General features: G+C 44.4%; 2 protein-coding genes across 2 annotated transcripts in view; one reads left to right on the top strand and one right to left on the bottom strand.

Moving 5' to 3' along the window:
* Window positions 1-22,388, bottom strand: part of LOC137426005 (voltage-dependent L-type calcium channel subunit alpha-1D-like) — a 545,673-nt gene that overhangs the window by 264,387 nt on the left and 258,898 nt on the right. Inside the window, 2 exon segments of the mRNA XM_078775346.1 lie at window positions 4,097-4,254; window positions 8,236-8,378. Of these exon segments, the coding sequence (XP_078631472.1) occupies window positions 4,097-4,254; window positions 8,236-8,378 (301 nt within the window).
* TSEN2 (tRNA splicing endonuclease subunit 2) overlaps window positions 2,742-22,388 on the top strand; it is an 841,321-nt gene continuing 821,674 nt past the window's right edge. The window contains exon 1 of the mRNA XM_078776848.1: window positions 2,742-2,813. The gene's annotated coding sequence lies outside the window, so the exon portion shown is untranslated. The remainder of the gene's footprint in view (window positions 2,814-22,388) is intronic.

Raw genomic sequence — 22,388 nt, 5'->3', positions numbered from 1 at the left:
GGGATAGCCAAGGTGAAACTGACCAAAGGAAGGTGGCGTGGCCTAACTGCTTCAAGCGTCATTTGCAGTACTTGTGTGTTTGTACTTGTGTGCTTCCCCCTCTCTCCCCATATTGTCTCCCGCTCCCTTTATTATGGCTTATGTGTCCGTTTGTTTTTTTGTCATTAATGTTAGCTCTTACACAAGCCTCGATCTTGTACACAAAAAAAACTTTTTAAAAAGGTACAGCCATATCAGACATAGATACAGGTACAGCCATATCGGACATAAATACAGGTACAGCCATATCAGGCATAAATACAGGTACAGCCGTTTCAGACATACATACAGGTACAGCAGTATTAGACATACATACAGGTACAGCCGTATCAGACATAGATACAGGTACAGCCATATCGGACATAAAAACAGGTACAGCCATATCAGACATAAATACTGGTACAGCAGTTTCAGACATACATACAGGTACAGCCATATCGGACATAAATACAGGTACAGCCATATCAGACATAAATACAGGTACAGCCGTTTCAGACATAGATACAGGTACAGCCATATCGGACATAAATACAGGTACAGCCATATCAGACATAAATACAGGTACAGCCGTATCAGACATAGATACAGGTACAGCCATATCGGACATAAATATAGGTACAGCAGTTTCAGACATACATACAGGTACAGCAGTATCAGACATACGTACAGGTTCAGCCGTAAGCATGGCTAATCGTAATATACCCTCCCAAGTCTGTCCTGTCTTTGCTGTTCACCCTCCCTCACCCCTCCAACCCAAGTGCTGGCGAGACAGAATACCTAACGCCTCAATCCTCGACTGCTGTCGTATCCAAGGAATTGAGTATTTCCTGATGCAAGCCCAGCTTCGCTGGTCAGAACACTTCGCTGGCAAAGGCCTGGACCACTTTGAATGTGGGAGACTTGGTATCGAGAGACAACAGAGGCAAGAAAGGAAAACCTGCCAACGTCCATCTCCGGAAGGACTAGTCTATACCTGCGATGTTTGCGGTAGATGGTGTGGGTCCCGAATTGGACTATACAGCCATCGCACGATGCTTAGTGACCATGCCAACGAAGGGAAGAGAATGTCGAAAGTGACGACTTACACCATCATCATATCCAAGGAACTTGGACACAGGAAGAGGCCGTTTGACCGCCATGCATGTGCTTTCTCCACACTCTCCATTAATGGACCGATTCGAATATTAAGTCAAGGTATGGGTAATCCCAGGCATTCCCACGGCAAGTAGCAACCCAGGGGTGTGTTCTTCGGGTGAAAACCAACCCAGGGGTGTGTTCTTCGGGTTAAAACCAACCCAGGGGTGTGTTCCATCGCCAATCAGCTTGCCAAGCCAACGGTTCTGTATCAACGGTTTCCTTGGATTGTTGCTTGAGTGCTTAAGCCGCTTGGTGAGCGCTCTGCAAACTGATTGGTAATGGAACACATCCCTGGGTATGTTGGTCACCACTCCATTGCGAGGTGTTACAGGCCACCGCAAGAACTTGGAGTTTCGGCAGAGTACAGGCACACACTAGTTTACCACAAAAGACCGTAGGGTCTTTCACCTACACCAGCAAATTCCTCGTAGACGTAATGTTCTCCAAAAGGATGGCATACTCAATGTGAAGCACCAGGATGGCAGTTCATAGTCAGCTCGCAAATCAAAATCAGAATATATGGTGATTGCACTACGTCTGCCATATTCTCCAAACCCATTGATTTTTCAGACAAGATATAATAATTAGATATACATATTTGGTATCAGACAGGCAGGGTGGTGCTTCGGAGGGAGGGCATTGCATCACAAAGTATCCCAATCCTTGGATCCTTTCATACATCCCTCACTAGATTTGAACGAATATGCATTAAGCCGGGTGTCTCGTCTTTCAGCATTATTGGATGTTAAAGGATCCTACGAATAGCCTGGTGTTGGCTTAGCGGTTAGGGTGCTGGCTTGGGATACTAGGATCCTGGGTTTGAATCCCGGTCAATCGTTGAATCAACACCAGGTGGGTTGACTCAGCCTGTCATTCTCTGAGGTCGGCAAATTGAGTACCAGGTTGCTGGGATGCATGAGCCATTCGGGTAGCCTGCGTCGGAGTGGCGACCCATCCAGGATTGTGCCCAATAGCCAAGGAAACTGCTTTGGCAGCCCTATGCATCGTCACGGTGCAAAAACGAATGGTCATCATCATCATAAAGGATCCTACGGTATATTTTGCGGAGTAGCGGTGAGTTATCACCGGCATCCTGAACAAATTACAAATTCCAGCCTAAATCACCTCCAGTCTCCAAGCTAATCTGAGGATTCTTCATTAGAAAAATCTTCGTCAAATTCACTTTCTGATGAGTCTGAAGACGACCTTTCCCTCGATTACGTCACGTCACGCAGATGACGTCATGGCCGTCGTGCTTTTCTGTAATTTTAGGGGCGGTACCCGCCGGGTTTGCTTTTTACGGCGTCGCCCATTGGGCAGAGCCGTCTAGAACAGTGTTTGTCCATCTGTATGTATGTATGTATGTCCCCTCAAACGTAGATCAATCAGAGCTGAAAATCTGGTCACATGACAGGGTGATGTGATTACGTCTGATGTCATTACGGTGTACGTGGCTGACTCTCCATGCACCGCCATTTTGATTTAGTTCATGCCGAACAGATTGTCGAACCTGTCATACATCACAATCTGCATTCTCTACCTTTACGTTTTTCATTCAGTGTGAAACAAACAAACCGATTGTTAAAATGACCATCAAATATCGAAAGCATCAGCGTTACGGGTCTTCCAACAATACGGTACGTATAGGCCTTAGGCTTCATGCCTCACCGTCCGCTTCGGACAAATTAAACCCAGGTTTCTTAATACAGTGGTATCGTTTCAGTCGTATCGTTTTCATAGTAATAATAATATTGTAGTAAATATAACCATAACACTTTAATCCCAATGTCGTGAATGGAAAGTTGATGGATTGAAGCGGTGTAAAAGCGGAAGTAAGGAATTCACCTCGGTTTAAAAAAAAAAATATCATTGTCGTAATAATAATGTAACGTTATTATTATAGTAAATCTAATCGTAACACTAATCCCTTTGTAGTGACTGCAACGTTACTTGAGGTTAAATATATATCTTATATATATTAAAGTAGCGGAAGTTTTGTGTCCGGCAGTCATGCTACGTCATTACGTATATTATGTCATTACAGCGAAAACACCCGCTCACTTCGAGAGTGGCAGGAAAGGTTATTCCTCTTTAGGGTATATAGATTACAGTGAGTCTCTCTATGATCGGGTCTCAAGAACAGTGGGTGTGTGTTCATTTACCAAGTTTCTTGTGGAGAGATCGCCAAGTGGTTTAAGCATTGGAGCAAGCACTCCATTCAAAACACTTAAGGAACGGCTGGCTTGGCAAGCGCTAGCTAGCTGCTTTATAAATGAGCACACCTCCAACCCATGTGGGGTATATAGATTAGAGTAGATCTTCGATCAGTTCTGCAAGTAAAACTTACCTCATGGATGTCTGGATTCCTCCAAATTTATTTGTTTGATGTTATAAACAGCATTAGCGACTGTTTAAAAAGCTAATCATATGTGTTTGTGGTTTATAATATTTTACAAGCCTGGCTACGCCGCTGTTAGACTTTTGGTCTTGTTTAACTACAACACCTCAAAAAATTATTAGATTTTAAACCCACATTCAGTTCTTTGTTTATTACTTAAAAATCAATACAAGCACATCAAAAAAAATTCTGTCTGTGGACATTTAAGTTCGACTGGATGTAGCAGGAATTTGTCATTTGTTCAGGGTAGCGGCGATAACTTTCCGACTGTTCAGGACACGCACCGTGGGATCTTTACCGCCCAGCAACTCATGCCAGCAGTTGGGACACCCAACTTAACGTCCAACCTCGGGCTGGTGCACACATTGAGGCAGCATGCGTGCGACTCTTTATAGTAGCCTAGACTAGGGAGATGAAACGCTGTCTCGTCTTGATTCGATTCCTGAAATGTTCACACTGGCAAATCTGCATATACACCTCAAAATGACTTGTTAAAAAATAAAAAAGCAAACACTATGAAGCCTCACCTTTTCCACTCAGGTAGCACGTTTTGTGCATTTTTCCCAGGAAGAGCTCAAGGCCGATGATGGCATAGATGATGATCACAAAAAGAACGAGGAGGGCAATATGAAGTAGAGGAACCATGGCCTTTATGATGGAATTCAAAACGACCTGCAGGCCTGTATGGAACAAAATGAGGACAGGATGGCACGTGTTGCTTACTTACCTGGTGATCAGTATTTAAAAAAATATAGAGCACAGACACACAATCATAGGTTGGCAACCACTGTGAAGGCTTGATAAGGCCTAATGTCCTCCTTCTGTGTTGAAGTTCCTTGTTATTATTATTAGCCCACCCCAATCATCCCATGCGCAGGAAGAGACGTGTTTAATAAGGAGAAGGCAAATTAATAATTTTGTCAAAAGGTCAAAGGTCATTTTCGTCACATAAAATCGTCAATTTTCATCCAATTCAGCTGAAATTTAAATTTACCATTTGAGTTTTGTCATCAAATTTTCAACAAAGTTTTACTATAAAAATATGGAAAAGGAAAATTAATAACTTGATCAAAAGGTTAAAGGTCGTCAGCGTCACATAAAATCGTCAATTTTCATCTGACTGACATGAAATTTAAAGAATTTGCAGACTGGGTCACTGAATAGGTTCACCAATCAAAAGCTAGAAACTGGTTTTTTCTTTAGATCCAAAGGTCAAACGTCAAGGTTGCGTAAAATCACCAATTTCACCCGATTGACCTGAAATTTGAAGAATTTCTTTTGTTTCTGCCAAGAAATTCTTGAAATTTCATTTTCATAATAAAACAGTTTTATTATGAAAATAAGGAGAAGGCAAATTAATAATTTGGTCAACAGGTCATAAGTCAGAGTCATATAAAATCGTCAATTTTCTTCTGACTTCTGACAAATTAAAAAATTTGCATATTGAATCACGGAATTGGTTTCTCCAATCAAAAGCTAGAAACTGTTTTTGTTTTTTTTTAGATCCAAAGGTTAAAGGTCAGGGTTGCGTAAAATTGCCAATTTTCACCCAATTGACTTAAATTTAAGAATCTGCATATCAGGTCACTGAATTGGTTCACTAATCAAAAGGTAGGACTCGATTGTTTTGTTTTGTTTTAGTTCAAATGTTCAAAGGTCAAGGTTCCATAAAATCATCAATTTTCATTTTTATTTTTAGCTCACCTAAAAACATTTTTCATTTAAAAAGTGACACGCGAAGTAGTGACATGGGCATTGAGGAAGTTTGGAGTGAAGGAATGGTTGATCAGAGTGGTTATGGCAATGTACGAGAGAGCGCGCACAGCTGTAAGGACGAAGGACGGGAACAGTGGTGAGTTTGAGGTGAAGGTGGGAATGCATCAGGGGTCGGTACTAAGTCCACTACTATTTGTAGCTGTGATGGAGGTGCTGGCTCGGAATGTAAAGGAGGGTTTACCGTGGGAGTTGTTGTATGCAGATGATCTGGTGTTCATTGGGGAGAGTATGGATGGAATGAAGGAGAAGATGAACAAGTGGAAGGAATGTATGGAGGCAAAATAAAAGAACTGAAGGTGAATATCGGAAAAACGAAGGTGATGGCAAGTGGTAAAGCATGTGATGAGGTGGAAAGAACTGGGAAGTGGCCATGTGCTGTTTGCAGGAAGGGTGTCGGAGTGAACTCCATTCAATGTACAATGTGCGCTGAGTGGGTTCATCAAAAATGTAGTGTTCTGAGAGGGTCATTAACCAGTGTGGCAGCTACATTCAAGTGTAAGGTGTGCACAGAGGGAGCTGCAGATGGAGGAAATGTTGAGTTGGATCTTGGAGACGGCGTGAAGCTGGAAGGTGTGAAAACATTTTGCTATCTCGGAGACATGCTGAATGGAGAAGGTGGATCAGACTCGGCAACGGTTGCTGGAGTGAGATGTGCATGGAAGAAGTTTCGGGAACTGAGTGGCGTGCTGATGATGAGGGGAGTGTCGTTGAAGCTGAAGGGAAAGGTGTATGCTGCATGTGTGAGAAGTGTTATGATTTATGGGAGCGAGACATGGGTAATGAACGTAGAGCAGCAACGAAGGTTGGAAAGGGTGGAAATGCGAATGGTTCGGTGGATGTGCGGAGTATCGTTGAGAGAGAGGAAGATAAATGATGAATTGCGAAAGATGATGGGAATAGAGCCTGTGATGGATGCTGTGAAGAGGAACAGGTTGAGATGGTTTGGTCATGTGTTGAGGAACGATGAAAGTGACTGGTTGAGAAGAGTGATGGAAATAAATGTAGAAGGAAGTAGAGGACGGGGAAGACCCAGAAAGACTTGGCAAAAGGTGGTGGAAGCAGAAATGCGGGCAAGAGGATTAACAAGGGAGATGCAGAAAATAGGGCAAAATTGAGGAGATTGTCATGGGCCCCGCAAGGCTAACCCCTGCGTGAGCAGGGAAGATGGCCTGTTGTTGTTGTTGTTTGTTGTGTTTTTAGCTCATCTGGAAAGAAGTTCAGGTGAGCTTATGCGATGGTGCGTCGTCCGTCCGTCAGTCCGTAAACACCTGAAACTTCTTCTCCGAAACTGCTGATGGGATTGCGACCAAATTTGGCACAAATTATATTTGTTGTGTTGTGACTAAAGTTTGTTCACGGCATTTAAAAAAATCAGGGTCTAAGGGGGTTTACCAGGGGGTCAAAGTGGGTCCAGGTTTGACCCCCCAAAATAGAAATTTGCTTTTTCCTCTGAAACTACACACACTATTTCGATGAAACTTTACCACACCCTTCATCACCTGTGATGTACCGAAGATTGTTCACGGTAAGAAGAAAATCGAAGTCTGAGGGGTTCTATGGGGGGTCAAAGTGGATCCAGGTGTTACCCCCAAAATAGATATTTGCTTTCTTCTCTGAAACTACACACATTATTTCAATGACAATTGACCACAACCTTCATCACCCGTGATGTACCAAAGTTTGTTCACCGCATTTAAAAAAAAGTGCTCTTTTGGGGGTCTACGGGGGAGTTGCCCCCCAAAATAGGTATTTGCTTTCTTCTCAGAAACTACAAATGCAATTATGATGAAACTTCACCACAACCTTCATCACTCTTGTTCTACCAAAGTTTGTTCCTGGCATTTAAAAAATCGGGTTCCAAGGTGGTCTATGTGGGGGGGGGGGGGGGCTTGCCCACCAAAATAGGTATTAGCTTTTCTCTCAGAACCTACACACACAATTTCGATGAAACTTCACCACAACCTTCATCATCCGTGATGTACCTATGCTTGTTCAAGGCATTGGAAAAATTGTGGTCTGAGGAGGTACACGGGGTGGGGGGGGGGGGGGGGTTGCCCCCCAAAATAGGTATTTTTTTGTTTGTTTGTTTGAAGTCTTATGATTTTGTTAATATGATTCTACGTGCTGCCCTGTCTTCTAGCAACCACTGAAATTGGTTTAAAATACCTATAGTCAGTGCACTATACTGTTTATTCTACCAGGTGAGCGCCAGGGGAATTACCCCTATGTTTATTACCTCCACCACCAGAGGTGGATGGAGGTTATGTTTTCACCCCTGTCTGCCTGTTTGTCTGTCTGTCCGTTTGTGAACAAAATATCGAGAAAAATTGCGGACAGATTGGGTCGAAATTTGGCAGAGATGTAGTGTATGTGACAAGGACGAAATGATTAGATTTTGGTGAAGATCCGGATTCAGATCCGGCTACTAGAATTTTTAAAGTGATTCTTCACCATTGGGAGATTAGGCCAAAAACGATACATGGCAGGATGTCTCAAAAGGTTGTGGACGGATTCAGACGAAACTATTTGGACAGGTTGTGTGTCTAACAAGGACGATTCGATTCGATTTTGGTGAAGATTGGATCCAGCTAGTAGAATTTTTAAAGTGATTCTTCACCATTGAGTGATATGGCCAACCAGGTGGAGGTTTACTCTCTACTGAGTGCCGTTCTAGTTTTAAACTGTTTCCATTATTTTGAGCGGAAGAATAAGATGATGTGTGAATACAAACGGACGCGGACGGGCTTTGCATTTTCAGATGCTTTCGAGTTATTATTTTAAATTGATGCCGTTTTCAGAAATGTGGCTAAAAATGATGTGATGCATTTGTCCCAATTTGTCCCAATAGCAGCAGAAATATTACACAGCACTTAATTATTTCTTACTTGGGACGCCAGACACAAGGCGCAACGGACGCAGAACGCGAAATGCTCGCAGTGCTTTCACATCAAAACCTCCAGTCTTGCCACCCATGACGCCTCCAGCATTGCCCAACTTGGACACGTGCTCCAGCAGCACGCTGAACAATCTGAAATTACAACACAGAGTGAGTACACGCACTGTCTCACTGAACCGCCATTGTTTTCCACTCTTTCACACCTATGATGTATCTGCACATGCACAGATTGCTTGCAGGCACAGCAGGACATTGTGAAGAGAAAGTTTCAAGCCACGGCAAGCTATGAATGGCATAATTCGAGTAACCGTAACATAAAAGCAAGACGTGGATTTTATCAATTAGCAATGTGAAGACATCCGGTTGTCATAGAAATGTATCAATTTGTCTGTTGGGTGAAACTGCTCTTTCCCTGCAGGAAGCTCATCAGACAGTATTTAAGAAGACTCCTTTTCAGATGGGATTTGTGACTTATCCCTGGAGTGGAAGGCAGATCTTGAAAGGCTTTGGAAATACGAGAAACGGTTGAGATGGCAACCTGAAAGAGCACCACTTCAAACCTGAAGTCACCATTTCTTAACATGAGTGGGGGGGATGGAGTGAGTACTTACAGTTCATAAATTTGATCCACACATTTGTTGGCAGAACTAAAAAATTAGTTGAGATAGAATTGTGACGGGCACCGTTCAGAGAATTCGATCCGCGACTCGTCAAGAAGCCGCCGAAAGCAAGCTTGTCAAATTAGCTCGAACAGAAGGCCCGAAATAATTCACTGCTGTACAGACTTCACAAAATCACGTCAATAACTTTGTTCGAGGCAATTTTCAACTATTCATTAACACACTGCAGCATTGCGCAGGTGCAATTACAATCCCTGGAGAATAATAATTATACGCACATACAGTCACGTGAAAAAGTAAGTACACCCCATGTAAAGTTTTGACTTTTTCAACATATTTCAACAAACAGCTATTTGATCTTCATTTCAACAATATTGATAGATAAAGGTGATATAATATAACAAATATCATGAAACATTTACATTTTGTAGTCCATTGTATAATTTAAATAAACGTAAATGCAAATTTCACATGCTCCAGCAGTACACCTGCAGCACATAGCAGCACAGCAGCACACCAGCAGCATCACACAGATGAGCATGTGGAAAAAGTAAATACACCCCATGTAAAGTTTTAACTTTTTCAACATATTTCAACATACAGCTATTTGATCTTCATTTCAACAATATTGATAGATAAAGGTGATATAATATAACAAATATCATGAAACATTTACATTTTGTAGTCCATTGTATAATTTAAATAAACATAAGTGCAAATTTCACATGTGGAAAAAGTAAGTCCACCCTTGGCTCTAATAGGTGGTATTGCCCCCTTTGGCAGAAACAACCTCAAGTAGGCATTTCTTATAACTGTCTACCAGTCTCTGACATCGACTGGGAGAAATTTTTGCCCACTCCTCCATGCAGAATTCTTTCAGCTGTGCGATGCTTGAGGGGTTTCTTGCATGCACAGCTCGTTTCAAATCCCCCCACAACATCTCGATGGGATTTAGATCCGGGCTTTGACTTGGCCATCCCAGAACCCTCCATTTCTTTCTTTTCAGCCATTCCTTGGTGGATTTACTGGTATGTTTAGGGTCATTGTCATGGTGCAAGGCCCACCTTCGGTCTAGCTTCAACTTTCCGACAGATGGCCTCACATTATCCTCAAGCACCCTCTGGTACAATGAAGAATTCATAGTGGATTCTATGATGGTGAGCTGTCCAGGCCCTGATGCAGCAAAGCTGCCCCAAACCATAATATTTCCACCACCATGCTTTACAGTTGGTATCAGGTTCTTGTGGTTAATTGCTGTCTTTGGTTTTCGCCAAACATGTCTTCTGGTACTGTGGCCAAATAGCTCTACCTTTGACTCATCTGTCCAGAGCACATTGTTCCAGAAGTGCTGGTCTTTGCTGAGGTGTTCATTGGCAAACTTTAGTCTTGCCCCGATGTTCTTTCTGGACAGCAAAGGATTCCTCCTGGCACACCTCCCATGTAGATCAAATTTGTGCAGCCTCTTTTTAATGGTAGACTAGTGCACTTTGCCATCAACAGTGGCAAGATCTACCTGTAGGTCCCGTGATGACATTCTGGGGTTCTTAGAGACTTCTTTCAGCATCTTGCGGTCTGCTCTCGGGCTGAACTTGCTGGGGTGGCCTAGCCTGGAGAAGTTGGCAGTTGTTTGGAATCTTCTCCACTTGTAGATGATCTTCCGGACAGTCGAATGATTGATTTCAAATTGTTTGGAGATCTTTTTAAATCCCTTCCCAGACTCGTAGGCATCTATAACCTTCTTTTTGAAGGCCTCAGAGAGCTCTTTTGATCTAGGCATGGTGACGCCGCACACTTCAACAACAAAGAGCAAACCAAACTAAATGTCTGATGTTTAAATAAAACAGGTTCCTCCAAGATCCTCTCTGATGATGTTCTAATCATTTGCACCTGAGCTGGTGCACCTGATTCTAATTTTAGGTATTTGAAGTAGTGATAAATGTCGGGGTGTACTTACTTTTTCCACATGCAAAATTTGCATTTATGTTTATTTAAATTATACAATGGACTACAAAATGTAAATGTTTCATGATATTTGTTATATTATATCACCTTTATCTATCAATATTGTTGAAATGAAGATCAAATAGCTGTATGTTGAAATATGTTGAAAAAGTCAAAACTTTACATGGGGTGTACTTACTTTTTTACGTGACTGTACATACATACATATACAGTATATTATATCTATGCAGTGTCTGTCCTGTATTGTGTAGTGTTCTCACTGAACTACTCCCTGAAACTTTCGTGAAATTGTACCAAACTTCCAGTATGCACCTACCTCTCTCGTATGTATGTCCGAAGCGATTTAAAAAAAAATTCATTAAAAAAAGAAATTTCAAAATAAATCTTTAAATTCAATTGTTTATAAAAATGTAATATCACGAATATGACAATTAAAATTGTGCAAAATAAATGTTTGTTTTATGATTGGTGTAAATCATGACAACACAGCAACTCACATACAGTCATTATCCTCAGTTAAAGCAAGCCTGTATCTATAGACCGATCCGACGGAGGGTTCAATGGACGGGCGCCCTCTATAGACGCCGCCATAGTTGGGAGGCGTCGGCTTCATTTGGCTTGCTCTCCAGCGTTCAGATTACATGCAGTTACCGGTCTCAGTTCACTTTGCCGAAAGAATATCGATACAAAATATATTTGTTTGTTAGATTCATCGGAGAAGATGGAATCGTGGACGATACAACCGGTCCACCGAGCTATACGACTGGTGAGGAGCCGGTGTGGTGGCCCGCGTGGAGGTGGACTCTGAGGGAAGAATCCATGCGGGGCGGCAGTGATACACCCACCGTGACCTGGCCGTATGGAAGAGTCGATGAAGCGATAAGGAGCCGGTGAGGCGGCCCGCACGAAGGGACAGAGGCCCAGTCGGGTCTGCCAGACGAGTCGCGACCCTAGTGATCAAGGAACTTGGGGATCGGCAGCGGCCACTCGGGGCCTAGCCGTAGTTGCCAGAGGTGGCCGGCGATATCGCCGAAAACGGGGTTTGTATCGTGTGCCTTCAGGTATCAGGTGTCCACGACCGCTCCACACGTACAGAGAAACACTTGAGAACAATTATCACAGACACTTTTCATGTACGATCGCGATGATAGTTGTGCTGGCGCAGCCAGCTGGAGTTAAGTTTGGATCGGGATGCCTCCCAGTAATGGCGGACGCAAGAGCGCCGCCTATCGGCGAAGGGGGCACGATCGTCCTTATCGGATCTGTCTATAGCGTCTAGCGTCTACAAGGACCACCTACAACACTACAAAGATGCCCTCTCCCGCGCCCGCTCCGCCTACTACTCTCAAATTATCCACTCTGGCTCCGGAAACCCAAAAGCACTCTTCTTGACAATAAACAAACTCCTCCGCCCCCTGAACACCACCACCCAGTCATTCACAGTAGACAACTGCATCTCCTTCCTCTCTTTCTTCCAACGCAAAATTGACAACATCTACAACAGCTTGACCACCGCCGCACCCGCTCCCCCTCCAACCACCTGCCCCCCCTTGTCCTGCCATCCCCTGTCTCGGTTCTCCCCAATCTCCCCTACTGACCTCTCTGAACTCCTCATAGGAATGAAAACTGCCACCTGCACTCTTGACCCCATCCCCTCCAGCTTTGTCAAGGCCTCCCTCCCTGCTCTCTCTCCACTTATCATTGCAACAATAAACTCCTCCCTGTCTACAGGCATCGTCCCACCTTCCCTCAAAATTGCTGCTGTTACCCCCATTCTAAAAAAACCTGGTCTAAACCCTGACACCCTAAACAACTTCAGACCCATCTCCAACCTACCCTTTCTGTCAAAAGTTTTGGAACGCGCTGTAGCCACTCAACTCAAACATCACCTCTCTGCCAATAACCTGTATGAAACATTCCAATCCGGATTCCGCTCCAACCACAGTACTGAAACTGCTCTCCTCAAAATCACCAACGACCTTCTCCTCTCCTCTGACGCTGGCAACCTCAACATTCTCGTCCTCCTCGACCTCAGCGCTGCCTTTGACACCATCGATCACACCATCCTCCTCACCCAACTTGAATCCACCTTTAACGTTACCGGCACTGCCCTCTCTTGGATTAAATCATACCTCTCTGACAGACGCCAGTTCATCTCCATCAATAACTGCAAATCCCCCACTGCTCCCCTCCCCCAAGGTGTCCCCCAAGGTTCAGTTCTTGGCCCCCTCCTCTTCATCCTTTACCTGTCCCCCCTCGGTCACTTAATCCGCCGTCATGGTCTCCAATTCCACTGCTCCGCCGATGACATCCAGCTTTTCATCTCCACCAAGTCCGTCTCCACCGACACCCACTCTATCCTGACAAACTGCATCACTGAAATAAAATCCTGGCTTCAAATCAACTTCCTCAAGCTTAACTGTGATAAATCTGAAATAATCATCATTGGCCCAAAAACGCTCACAAAATCCACCCATAACTTTGCCCTCAACATCGACGGTATCCCAGTATCCACCTCCCCTCACATCCGGAATCTTGGCGTCATCTTTGACCAAACCCTCTCCTTCGACAAATACACTAAACAGATCACAAAGTCAGCCTTCTTTCACCTGAAAAACATTGCCCGTCTCCGCTCATCCCTCTCCTCCACGGCTGCAGAAACCCTCATCCACGCCTTCATCACCTCCCGTCTGGACTACTGCAATAGCCTCCTCTATGGTTCACCCTCAAAAATCACCAATAAACTCCAATACATTCAGAACTCCGCTGCCCGTCTACTCACCCATTCCCGGACCCGTGACCACATCACCCCCGTCCTTTACAAGCTTCACTGGCTCCCCATCCCCCAGAGAATCCAGTACATAATCCTCCTCTTGACATACAAAGCCCTCCATAACCTGGCCCCATCCTACCTGGCTGACCTCCTCTCCAGACACACTCCCACCCGCAACCTCCGCTCTGCTGGTACCAACCTCCTGACCCCCTCCATCCGGACCAAATTCAGATCCTGGGGGGACAGGGCCTTCTCCATCGCTGCTCCCACCCTCTGGAACTCACTACCTCACACCATCAGAGACTCCTCCTCACTCACCACATTCAAAACATCACTAAAGACCCACCTGTTCAACACTGCATTCAACATTCAACCCACAGCATTTAACCCCTGACTATCTCTTCTCCTTCTCCCTCCTTTTGCTTTAAATATTTCCCTATTGATTCTTGTCTTTTTGCAATTGTTGTTTTCATGTATTGTTATGCATTATGTTTTCCACTCTGTCAAAGCGCCTTTGGGCTTCTTGAAAAGCGCTATACAAAATAAATGAATTATTATTATTATTAGGTGTCAGAAAAGTTACCACAGGATAACTGGCTTGTGGCGGCAAAGCGTCCATAGCGACGTCACTTTTTGATCCTTCGATGTCGGCTCTTCCTATTATTGCGAAGCAGAATTCGCCAAGCGTTGGATTGTTCACCCAATAACAGGGAACATGACCTGGGTTTAGACCGTCGTGAGACAGGTTAGTTTTACCCCACTGATGCTGTTGTCGCCGGGACAGCAACCCGGCTCAGTACGAGAGGAACCACGGGTTCAGACACTTGGCGTGTGCGTCTGGCTGAGCGGCTATTGGCGCGAAGCTACCCTCTCAGGGATTATGGCTGAACGCCTCTAAGTCAGAATCCCTCCTTGGGCATGGTTGATACTGTTGCGCGTGGGGCTTCGGCCGGGACAGCGTACAACTTTCGAGCCGGTGGCCCCTTCTGAGGGCGGCCTCTGATGCGGTCCTCTGCACGGCATTGGTTTTGAGGGTCATCCGATGAATCGTGCAGCGCGACCCTCTCCGAGCTTGCCGCTTGCACAGCACGACGGTGGGGCACCATGCGCTGAATGACTCGTAAACGACCTGGTTACGGTTACGTAAACTACTACCTCAAACTTTTGTGAAATCGTCCCAAACTTCCAGCACCCCTCCTGTTTGTGTATGTGTTAAGGGTTCCTTTTCGATACTTTCTGAAAGTAAAAAACACATTTTTTTGAAAAAAAAGAAAAAATCTTCAACTTAAATTGCTTAGAACAATGTAATATCACAAATATTACAAATAAAATTGTGCAAAATAAATGTTCGCACGACAATTGCTGTAAATTAAGACAACACAGCAACTCGGGTAGAGTCATAATTCTCAGTTAAAACAAACCCGTGCCCCAGCAGCGATCTGTGGTGAGGCAAGCGCAGCGAGCCGATCCACGCCAGTGTGTGTGTGTGTGTGTGTGTGTGTGTGTGTATATGTATGCTGTATATATCTTCTTTTTTCTTCTTCTTCGGCTGTCTGTCGCTAACGATGATGGCCGTGAAGGCATATGGGTCAACACTTGTCTGCACGACAATGGGAAGCGACACCAGCAGTGACATGTATGTATGCAGTTCCGCTATTTGTGGAATTCGCGTATTCGCGGTTGATAAAATGAGACATGTTTCTCTATTCGTGGGAAAAAGTCCTGCAAATTCGCGAGTTTTTTTTCTTTTCGCGGCTGTGTTTCTCGAAATCGCAGTTTTTGAAGGGTGCAAAAAAAATATTTTAGGAGCCGCTAAGCTTGACACATTTATAAAACTCATCTTTTACCAGCCAGGCAAAAAGCAGGTGGACGTATGCAAAAAAACATCTTCTACGAGCCGCGAGCATGACCTGCTGTGTGATATGCATTTTCATGGCTTTTGCGGCCGCAAATTTTAGCTGGACTATAACTGAGAGCTTCGCGGGATATCCCACCAGATGTGTAAGCAAGTCAACTCCGCAAATTATAGAATTCAAATGCTTCATGAAATTGATTACAGTTTGCAATTTACGGTAAAGCATCATCAGAGATGTTACACAATGAAAACGCTTCGGGGGATGATCCATCAGTGATGAAAACAAGTCAACCTCCACGAATTATAGAATGCAAATGCTTCATTAAATCTATTGTTGAAATTAGCAGATAGGCTCAATACCCACAATGCTCTCATTCCGTCATATACAGACTGTCCTCTATTTTGAGGATTGTTCTCGTCCCGTTGCTTTGACCTGTGTTTTTGACTTGCTCTGCTCATCGTTCGATTATGGCTCCCAAGCGCAAGAGCAGTGCTGGAGATGCGTTAACTACCAAGAGGCAGAAGAAAGTCATGAGCCTCAGCCAGAAAGTGGAGCTCCTCAACCGGCTTTCTAGAGGAGAGAGTGCGGCATCTGTGGGCAGGCATTACAGCATCAACAAATCCACTGTTCGCTACTTACGGAAGAACAAGAAGGCTTCTCTTCTGTGCAAACGCAAAAGGGGACCTCATGCTGAAACCCATGATGTTGTTCCGTTTCCTGAACCCACATACTCTCAAGGGCAAGAACAAGCAAACTCTGCCTGTGTTTTGGAGGGCTAACAGGAAAGCCTGGGTGAATGGGTGATGGCAGCAATCTTCCTGGACTGGTTCCATAATTGTTTCGTCCCTCTGGTGGAGAGGTACATGGTGGGCAAAAAGCTTGCGTTAAAGGTTCTCTTGCTCCTCGACAATGCTCCTGGCCACCCCGCCAACCTAGACGTGGCTCATCCGGACGTCGAGGTGATATTCCTGCCGCCCAACACCACCTCCCTCATCCAGCCACTCGATCAAGGTGTGATTTCAACGTTTAAAACGTATTACATCACCCATCGCACCTTTCTCCGCATTTTGGATGTGATGGAGTCCGACCCAGGGCTCACCGTCGGGAAATGTTGGAAGGATTTCAACATTACCCACTGCATCAGCGCCATCAAGGAGTCACTGGATGAGGTGAGAGCCTCCACCATCAACACGTGTTGGCACAACCTGTGGCCACAGGCAGTCAGAAACTTTACTGGCTTTCCCGGTAACACTGAGGAGAGGCATGTGATTGCCGGGTTGGCATGGCAGTTGGGGGCGGGGGGGGGGGGGGAGCGAAGGATTTGATGACATGCAGCTTGAGGAGTTGGAGGATCTTATTGCCTCACATGGCGACAACCTCACCGAGGAGGAGTTGGAGGCCATTATAACAGTTTCCGAGGAGGAAGAGGCAGGCAGTGGTGAGGAAGAGGTGCCGAGGTCTTACCTCACAGTCCAGTTCCTGGGTGAGTTGCTGCATGGCATGCAGGAGCTTGTCGACAAGTTGGAAGATGCTGACCCAGTCATGGAGAGGTACCAAGTTCAAGAGGGGCTTGGATTATTTGCTTCTCCCCTACAAAGAGCTGCGTCGAAACCTGCGGCAATCTGCCAGGCAGCTCTGCATTTCCCATTTCTTTCAGCCTGCTCCCTCCACCTCAACACCACCAGCACCCTCCTCTCATGCTACCCTCTGAGTGTTTTCACCAGCGTCCTCACCAACACCCTCAACTTCTGCCTCTCCTGCCTGTCCTGCCTCTCCCTCAGTGCACGACGTTGCAGCACCATCATTTGTGTCATCCTCAGAATTCGAGGAAATCATGGGATTTTAATTCATCACCATCACCATCATCATTTGAAATTTGCGTGTGTTTGTAAAATAAAATTTTTAAACGGTACATGATGGTGTTGTGTTGTTGTTTTTTTACTTTCACGGTACGGTGTGGTTAAGCACTTTTAACAAGCGTTGCGCCTAGGTCCCCCGTCGGGGAAGTGATGTGAGTTGACAAAGTGGAACACGCAGAAAACATGCTATGATATGATATTTCGCTCACAAGGGTCAGACAAACATGGAGGCGGCCATCTTGGATTTTGACGTGGCGACCCAATTTTCAATAGCGTTCTTCCTTATGCCTAGATACACCCACACACCAGAAGGTACTTCGCTTATTTTTCAAGATATTTCGCTCACAAGGTTCAGACATATATATGGTGGCGGCCGTCCTGGATTTTGACGTGGCAACCCACTTTACAATAGCGGTCTTCCTTATGCCGAGATACACCCACACACCAAATTAGAAGTTGGTACTTCGCTTATCTTTCAAGATAATATTCTCACAAGATTCAGACATACATGGCGGCGGCCATCTTGGATTTTGACGTGGCGACCCAATTTTAAACAGCGTTCTTCCGTGTGCCTAGATACACCCACACACCAGATTAGAAGTTGGTACTTCGCTTATTTTTCGAGATATTTCGCTCACAAGGTTCAGACATATATATGGTGGCGGCCATCTTGGATTTTGACGTGGCAACCCAATTTTCAATAGCGTTCTTCCTTATGGCGAGATACACCCACACACCAAATTAGAAGTTGGTACTTCGCTTATTTTTCAAGATATTCATCTCACAAGGTTCGGACATACATGGCGGCGGCCATCTTGGATTTTGACGTGGCGACCCAATTTTCAAGAGCGTTCTTCCTTATGCCTAGATACACCCACACACCAGATTAGAAGTTGGTACTTCGCTTATTTTTCAAGATATTTCGCTCACAAGGGTCAGACATATATATGGTGGCGGCCATCTTGGATTTTGATGTGGCGACCCAATTTGCAATAGCCTTCTTCCTTATGGCGAGATACACCCACACACCAAATTAGAAGTTGGTACTTCGCTGATTTTTCAAGATATTCATCTCACAAAGTTCAGACATACATGGCGGTGGCCATCTTGGATTTTGACGTGGCGACACAATTTTGAATAGCGTTCTTCCTTATGCCAAGATACACCCACACACCACATTAGAAGTTGGTACTTCGCTTATTTTTCAAGATATGCAGGTTACAAGGTTCAGACATACATGGCATCAGACATACATGGCGGCGGCCATTTTGGATTTTGACGTGGCGATCCAATTTTAAACAGCGTTCTTGCTTGTGCCTAGATACACCCACACACCAGATTAGAAGTTGGTACTTCGCTTATTTTTCAAGATATTTCGCTCACAAGGTTCAGACATATATATGGCGGCGGCCATCTTGGATTTTGACGTGGCGACCCAATTTTAAACAGCGTTCTTCCTTATGCCTAGATACACCCACACACCAGATTAGAAGTTGGTACTTCGCTTATTTTTCAAGATATTTCGCTCACAAAGTTCAGACATATATATGGTGGCGGCCATCTTGGATTTTGACGTGGCGACCCAATTTTCAAAAGCGTTCTTCCTTATGCCGAGATACACCCACACACCAAATTAGAAGTTGGTACTTTGCTTATTTTTCAAGATATTCATCTCACAAGTTTCAGACATACATGGCGGCGGCCATCTTGGCTTTTGACGTGGCGACCCGATTTTAAACAGCGTTCTTCCTTGTGCCTAGATACACCCACACACCAGATTAGACGTTGGTACTTCGCTTATTTTTCGAGATATTTCGCTCACAAGTTTCAGACATATATATGGTGGCGGCCATCTTGGATTTTGAGGTGGCGACCCAATTTTCAATAGCGTTCTTCCTTATGCCGAGATACACCCACACACCAAATTAGAAGTTGGTACTTCGCTTATTTTTCAAGATATTCATCTCACAAGGTTCAGACATACATGGCGGCGGCCATCTTGGATTTTGACGTGGCACCCCAATTTTCAATAGCGTTCTTCCTTATGCCTAGATACACCCACATACCAGATTAGAAGTTGGTACTTCGCTTATTTTTCAAGATATGCAGGTTACAAGGTTCAGACATACATGGCATCAGACATACATGGCGGCGGCCATCTTGGATTTTGACGTGGGTTGCACCCACACTCCAAATTCGAATGCGGTCCTTCACTTACGCACTCACGCACGCCCGCATGCACGCACGCCGCACGCACGCACGGACGGACGGACACACGGACGGAGGGGAAAGCCATAGTCCCCCTTTCGCTCCGCTGAGCGACGGGGGACAATAAACTGTAAGCGCATTCCTTCAATAAATTGGTCATGGTACCTGGTGTTGTCGTTTTTTGTTTTTTTTGTCAGCATTTTTTGTGAAACTGTAATCATGTGTATTTGCGGTCGAAGGCATTTTAAACTTCAAAAAATTTCCTCTATGAATCAGGAACTGCCGGGAACCTATAGCGGCATACATTCAAGGGATTTCCATCGACCTTTGTGGATTTTCATCGACCTTCGCAGATTTTCATCGACCTTCGCAGATTTTCATCGACCTTCACAGATTTTCATCGACCTTCGCGGGATTTTCATCGACCTTTGTGGGATTTTCATTGACCTTCGCAGGATTTTCATCGACCTTCGTGGGATTTTCATCGACCTTCGCAGATTTTCATCGACCTTCACAGATTTTCATCGACCTTCACAGATTTTCATCGACCTTCGCGGGATTTTAATCGACCTTTGTGGGATTTTCATCAACCATTGTGGGATTTTCATTGACCTTCGCAGGATTTTCATCGACATCGTGGGATTTTCATCCACCTCCGTGGGTTTTTCATCGACCTTCACGGGATTTTCATCGACCTTCGTGGGATTTTCATCAACCTTCGTGGGATTTTCATCGACCTTCGCAGGATTTTCATCGACATTCGTGGGATTTTCATCAACCTTTGTGGGATTTTCATCGACCTCCGTGGGTTTACATTAACATTCGTGGGTTTTGTCTCGTTGTTTCCAGGACTTTCATAGACCTTCGCGGATTATCTTCGACATTCTCAGGATTTGCGCCACCATTCGTGGATTTTGCCTCGCTGTTTGTAGTTTGGTCCTCTCTATTCGCGGATTTTTGCGACCTGGGAACCTATCCCCCCTTTTTCAATTGAAACAATGCCCTGCTATTCGTGGGTTTCGCTATTCACGGATTTTCCAGGAACGTATCCCCTGCGAATAGCGGGGTCCGGCTGTATATGTATGTGTATGTAATGTATGTATCTATATGTATGTGTAAGTAATTTATGCATGTATATGTATGTATATGTATGTATATGTATAGGGCCCAGGGGTGTGGTGATTGGTATGCTAGGCATAAAGAGACATCAACTGAAAGACACAGAGAATGTGAACAGATGGGGGCAGCATAAAGGGATAGATTGACATGTGGTGATGAGGCACTGAGATAAAGGAAATCACAAACTAGATGAGAGATATTGGTGAAGTTGCTTTGATGTGCTCATATTGCCATCTTGCCCGGGGGGTTCGGTGGGGGGACGAGCTCTCTCATTAGTACAAAAATTATTTCAGAGACTTTGGAGTTATTTTTGAGTGGAGCACATTTTGAGCACCCTTGTTGGTGTGCAGTTCCTCCAAGGCGTGTGAGCTCCTGTCAGGACATTCATCATGCTGATGATTTCCAGGAACAAGATGGAAGTGTTGCTTTTTTTCTCCGAGCCACGAAGCTGATGTCGTAGATCAAAAGTGGTGCACTCTGCACCGTTTTTCAGCACTACTGCATGGCATTGATTTTATAACATATTCTGATTTTGTTTCTTCCTCTGCTCCACATTTGCCTTCATTGAAATTTCGTTGTGATTGTCTCTTCTGTTCACAGCACTTTTAGCATGGAACAAAAGACGTCCAAGACGTTCGGCTTCCGAGTCAATTCTTCATTCAAGCTCAAGGCAAAAGCTCCAAAACCCCTCCCAGAAAACCCCATTAAACCAAAGATACAGCAAATTCACATATTATGAAACTGAAGGCAAATTATACCGATACCCCTATATGCACTGTCCAGAAGACCTTGCAATGCTTCCTTGTATATCCTAGTACTGTACTGCTTCATAAGCTCGTACAAAATATTACTGCTTCATCATATGATGAACAATAGCCATCATTATAAATTAGTTGTAACTGTCTCCACTGATCATTTCACTGTCAAGTCAATAATCACGTGTTTAATACGTCTCAACGTGTGAGTGATGCCCTCGTTTTAGAAATTCTGAAATTTTGCGAACACACTTTGGCTAACTGTTCTTTTTTATATTTGCTTATTAAAGGATAGTTTGAGGTAGTTTGGGTAAAGTAGGATGTAATTTGTTTACAAGGAGATCATAGATTATATACACAAAGAATTAAGTTAAGCACCCCCCCCGTTTTTTTACAACCTCGCACATTACAAGTTTGTTGTCGTCAAAACAGTGTAATATACCCATGATATTGCTATATTTTCTGGAGAAGTGATATTATGGTCACATAAAAACATAACAATCATGCCGTTTTCAATATTTTATTCTGAATAATTTAAGGTGAACTTTTTTGGGAATTTTAGGCATATTTTCACCTCAATTTAAGTATGGAGCTATAGGTCCATCACGGACAGTGTGGATGACGTTTATGTTTTCTAACGTACAGTCATTGTTCTGAGAAGACCTCTAGCGATCTTTGCGTCAATAACGTGTGTAGGACCCACGTGATCGGATCACTGACTCAACCCTACGTCTCATAGACCCTGTAAGCCGTCGTATGCGTTGCTGTGGCAGGTTGTTCCATTCCAGATGTAATGCACGTTCCAATTCATCCAGATTGGCTATTGGAGGGACCATCTTCGCAATTTGTCGTCCCAACATGTCCCAAACGTGCTCGAGGGGGTTCAGGTTCAGGACAGGATTAGGGGGTGCTTAACTTAATTCTTTGTGTAGGGGTGCTTAACTTAATTCTTTGTGTATATTAGCAATATTGTGGCACAAATCCTGTTTC

This window comes from Myxine glutinosa, chromosome 4, assembly GCF_964187855.1.
Source record: "Myxine glutinosa chromosome 4, kmMyxGlut1.1, whole genome shotgun sequence".
Classification (NCBI taxonomy): Eukaryota; Metazoa; Chordata; class Myxini; order Myxiniformes; family Myxinidae; genus Myxine; species Myxine glutinosa.
The sequence above is the reverse complement of the archived record's forward strand: the minus strand, read 5'-3'. Positions and strand labels throughout refer to the sequence as shown.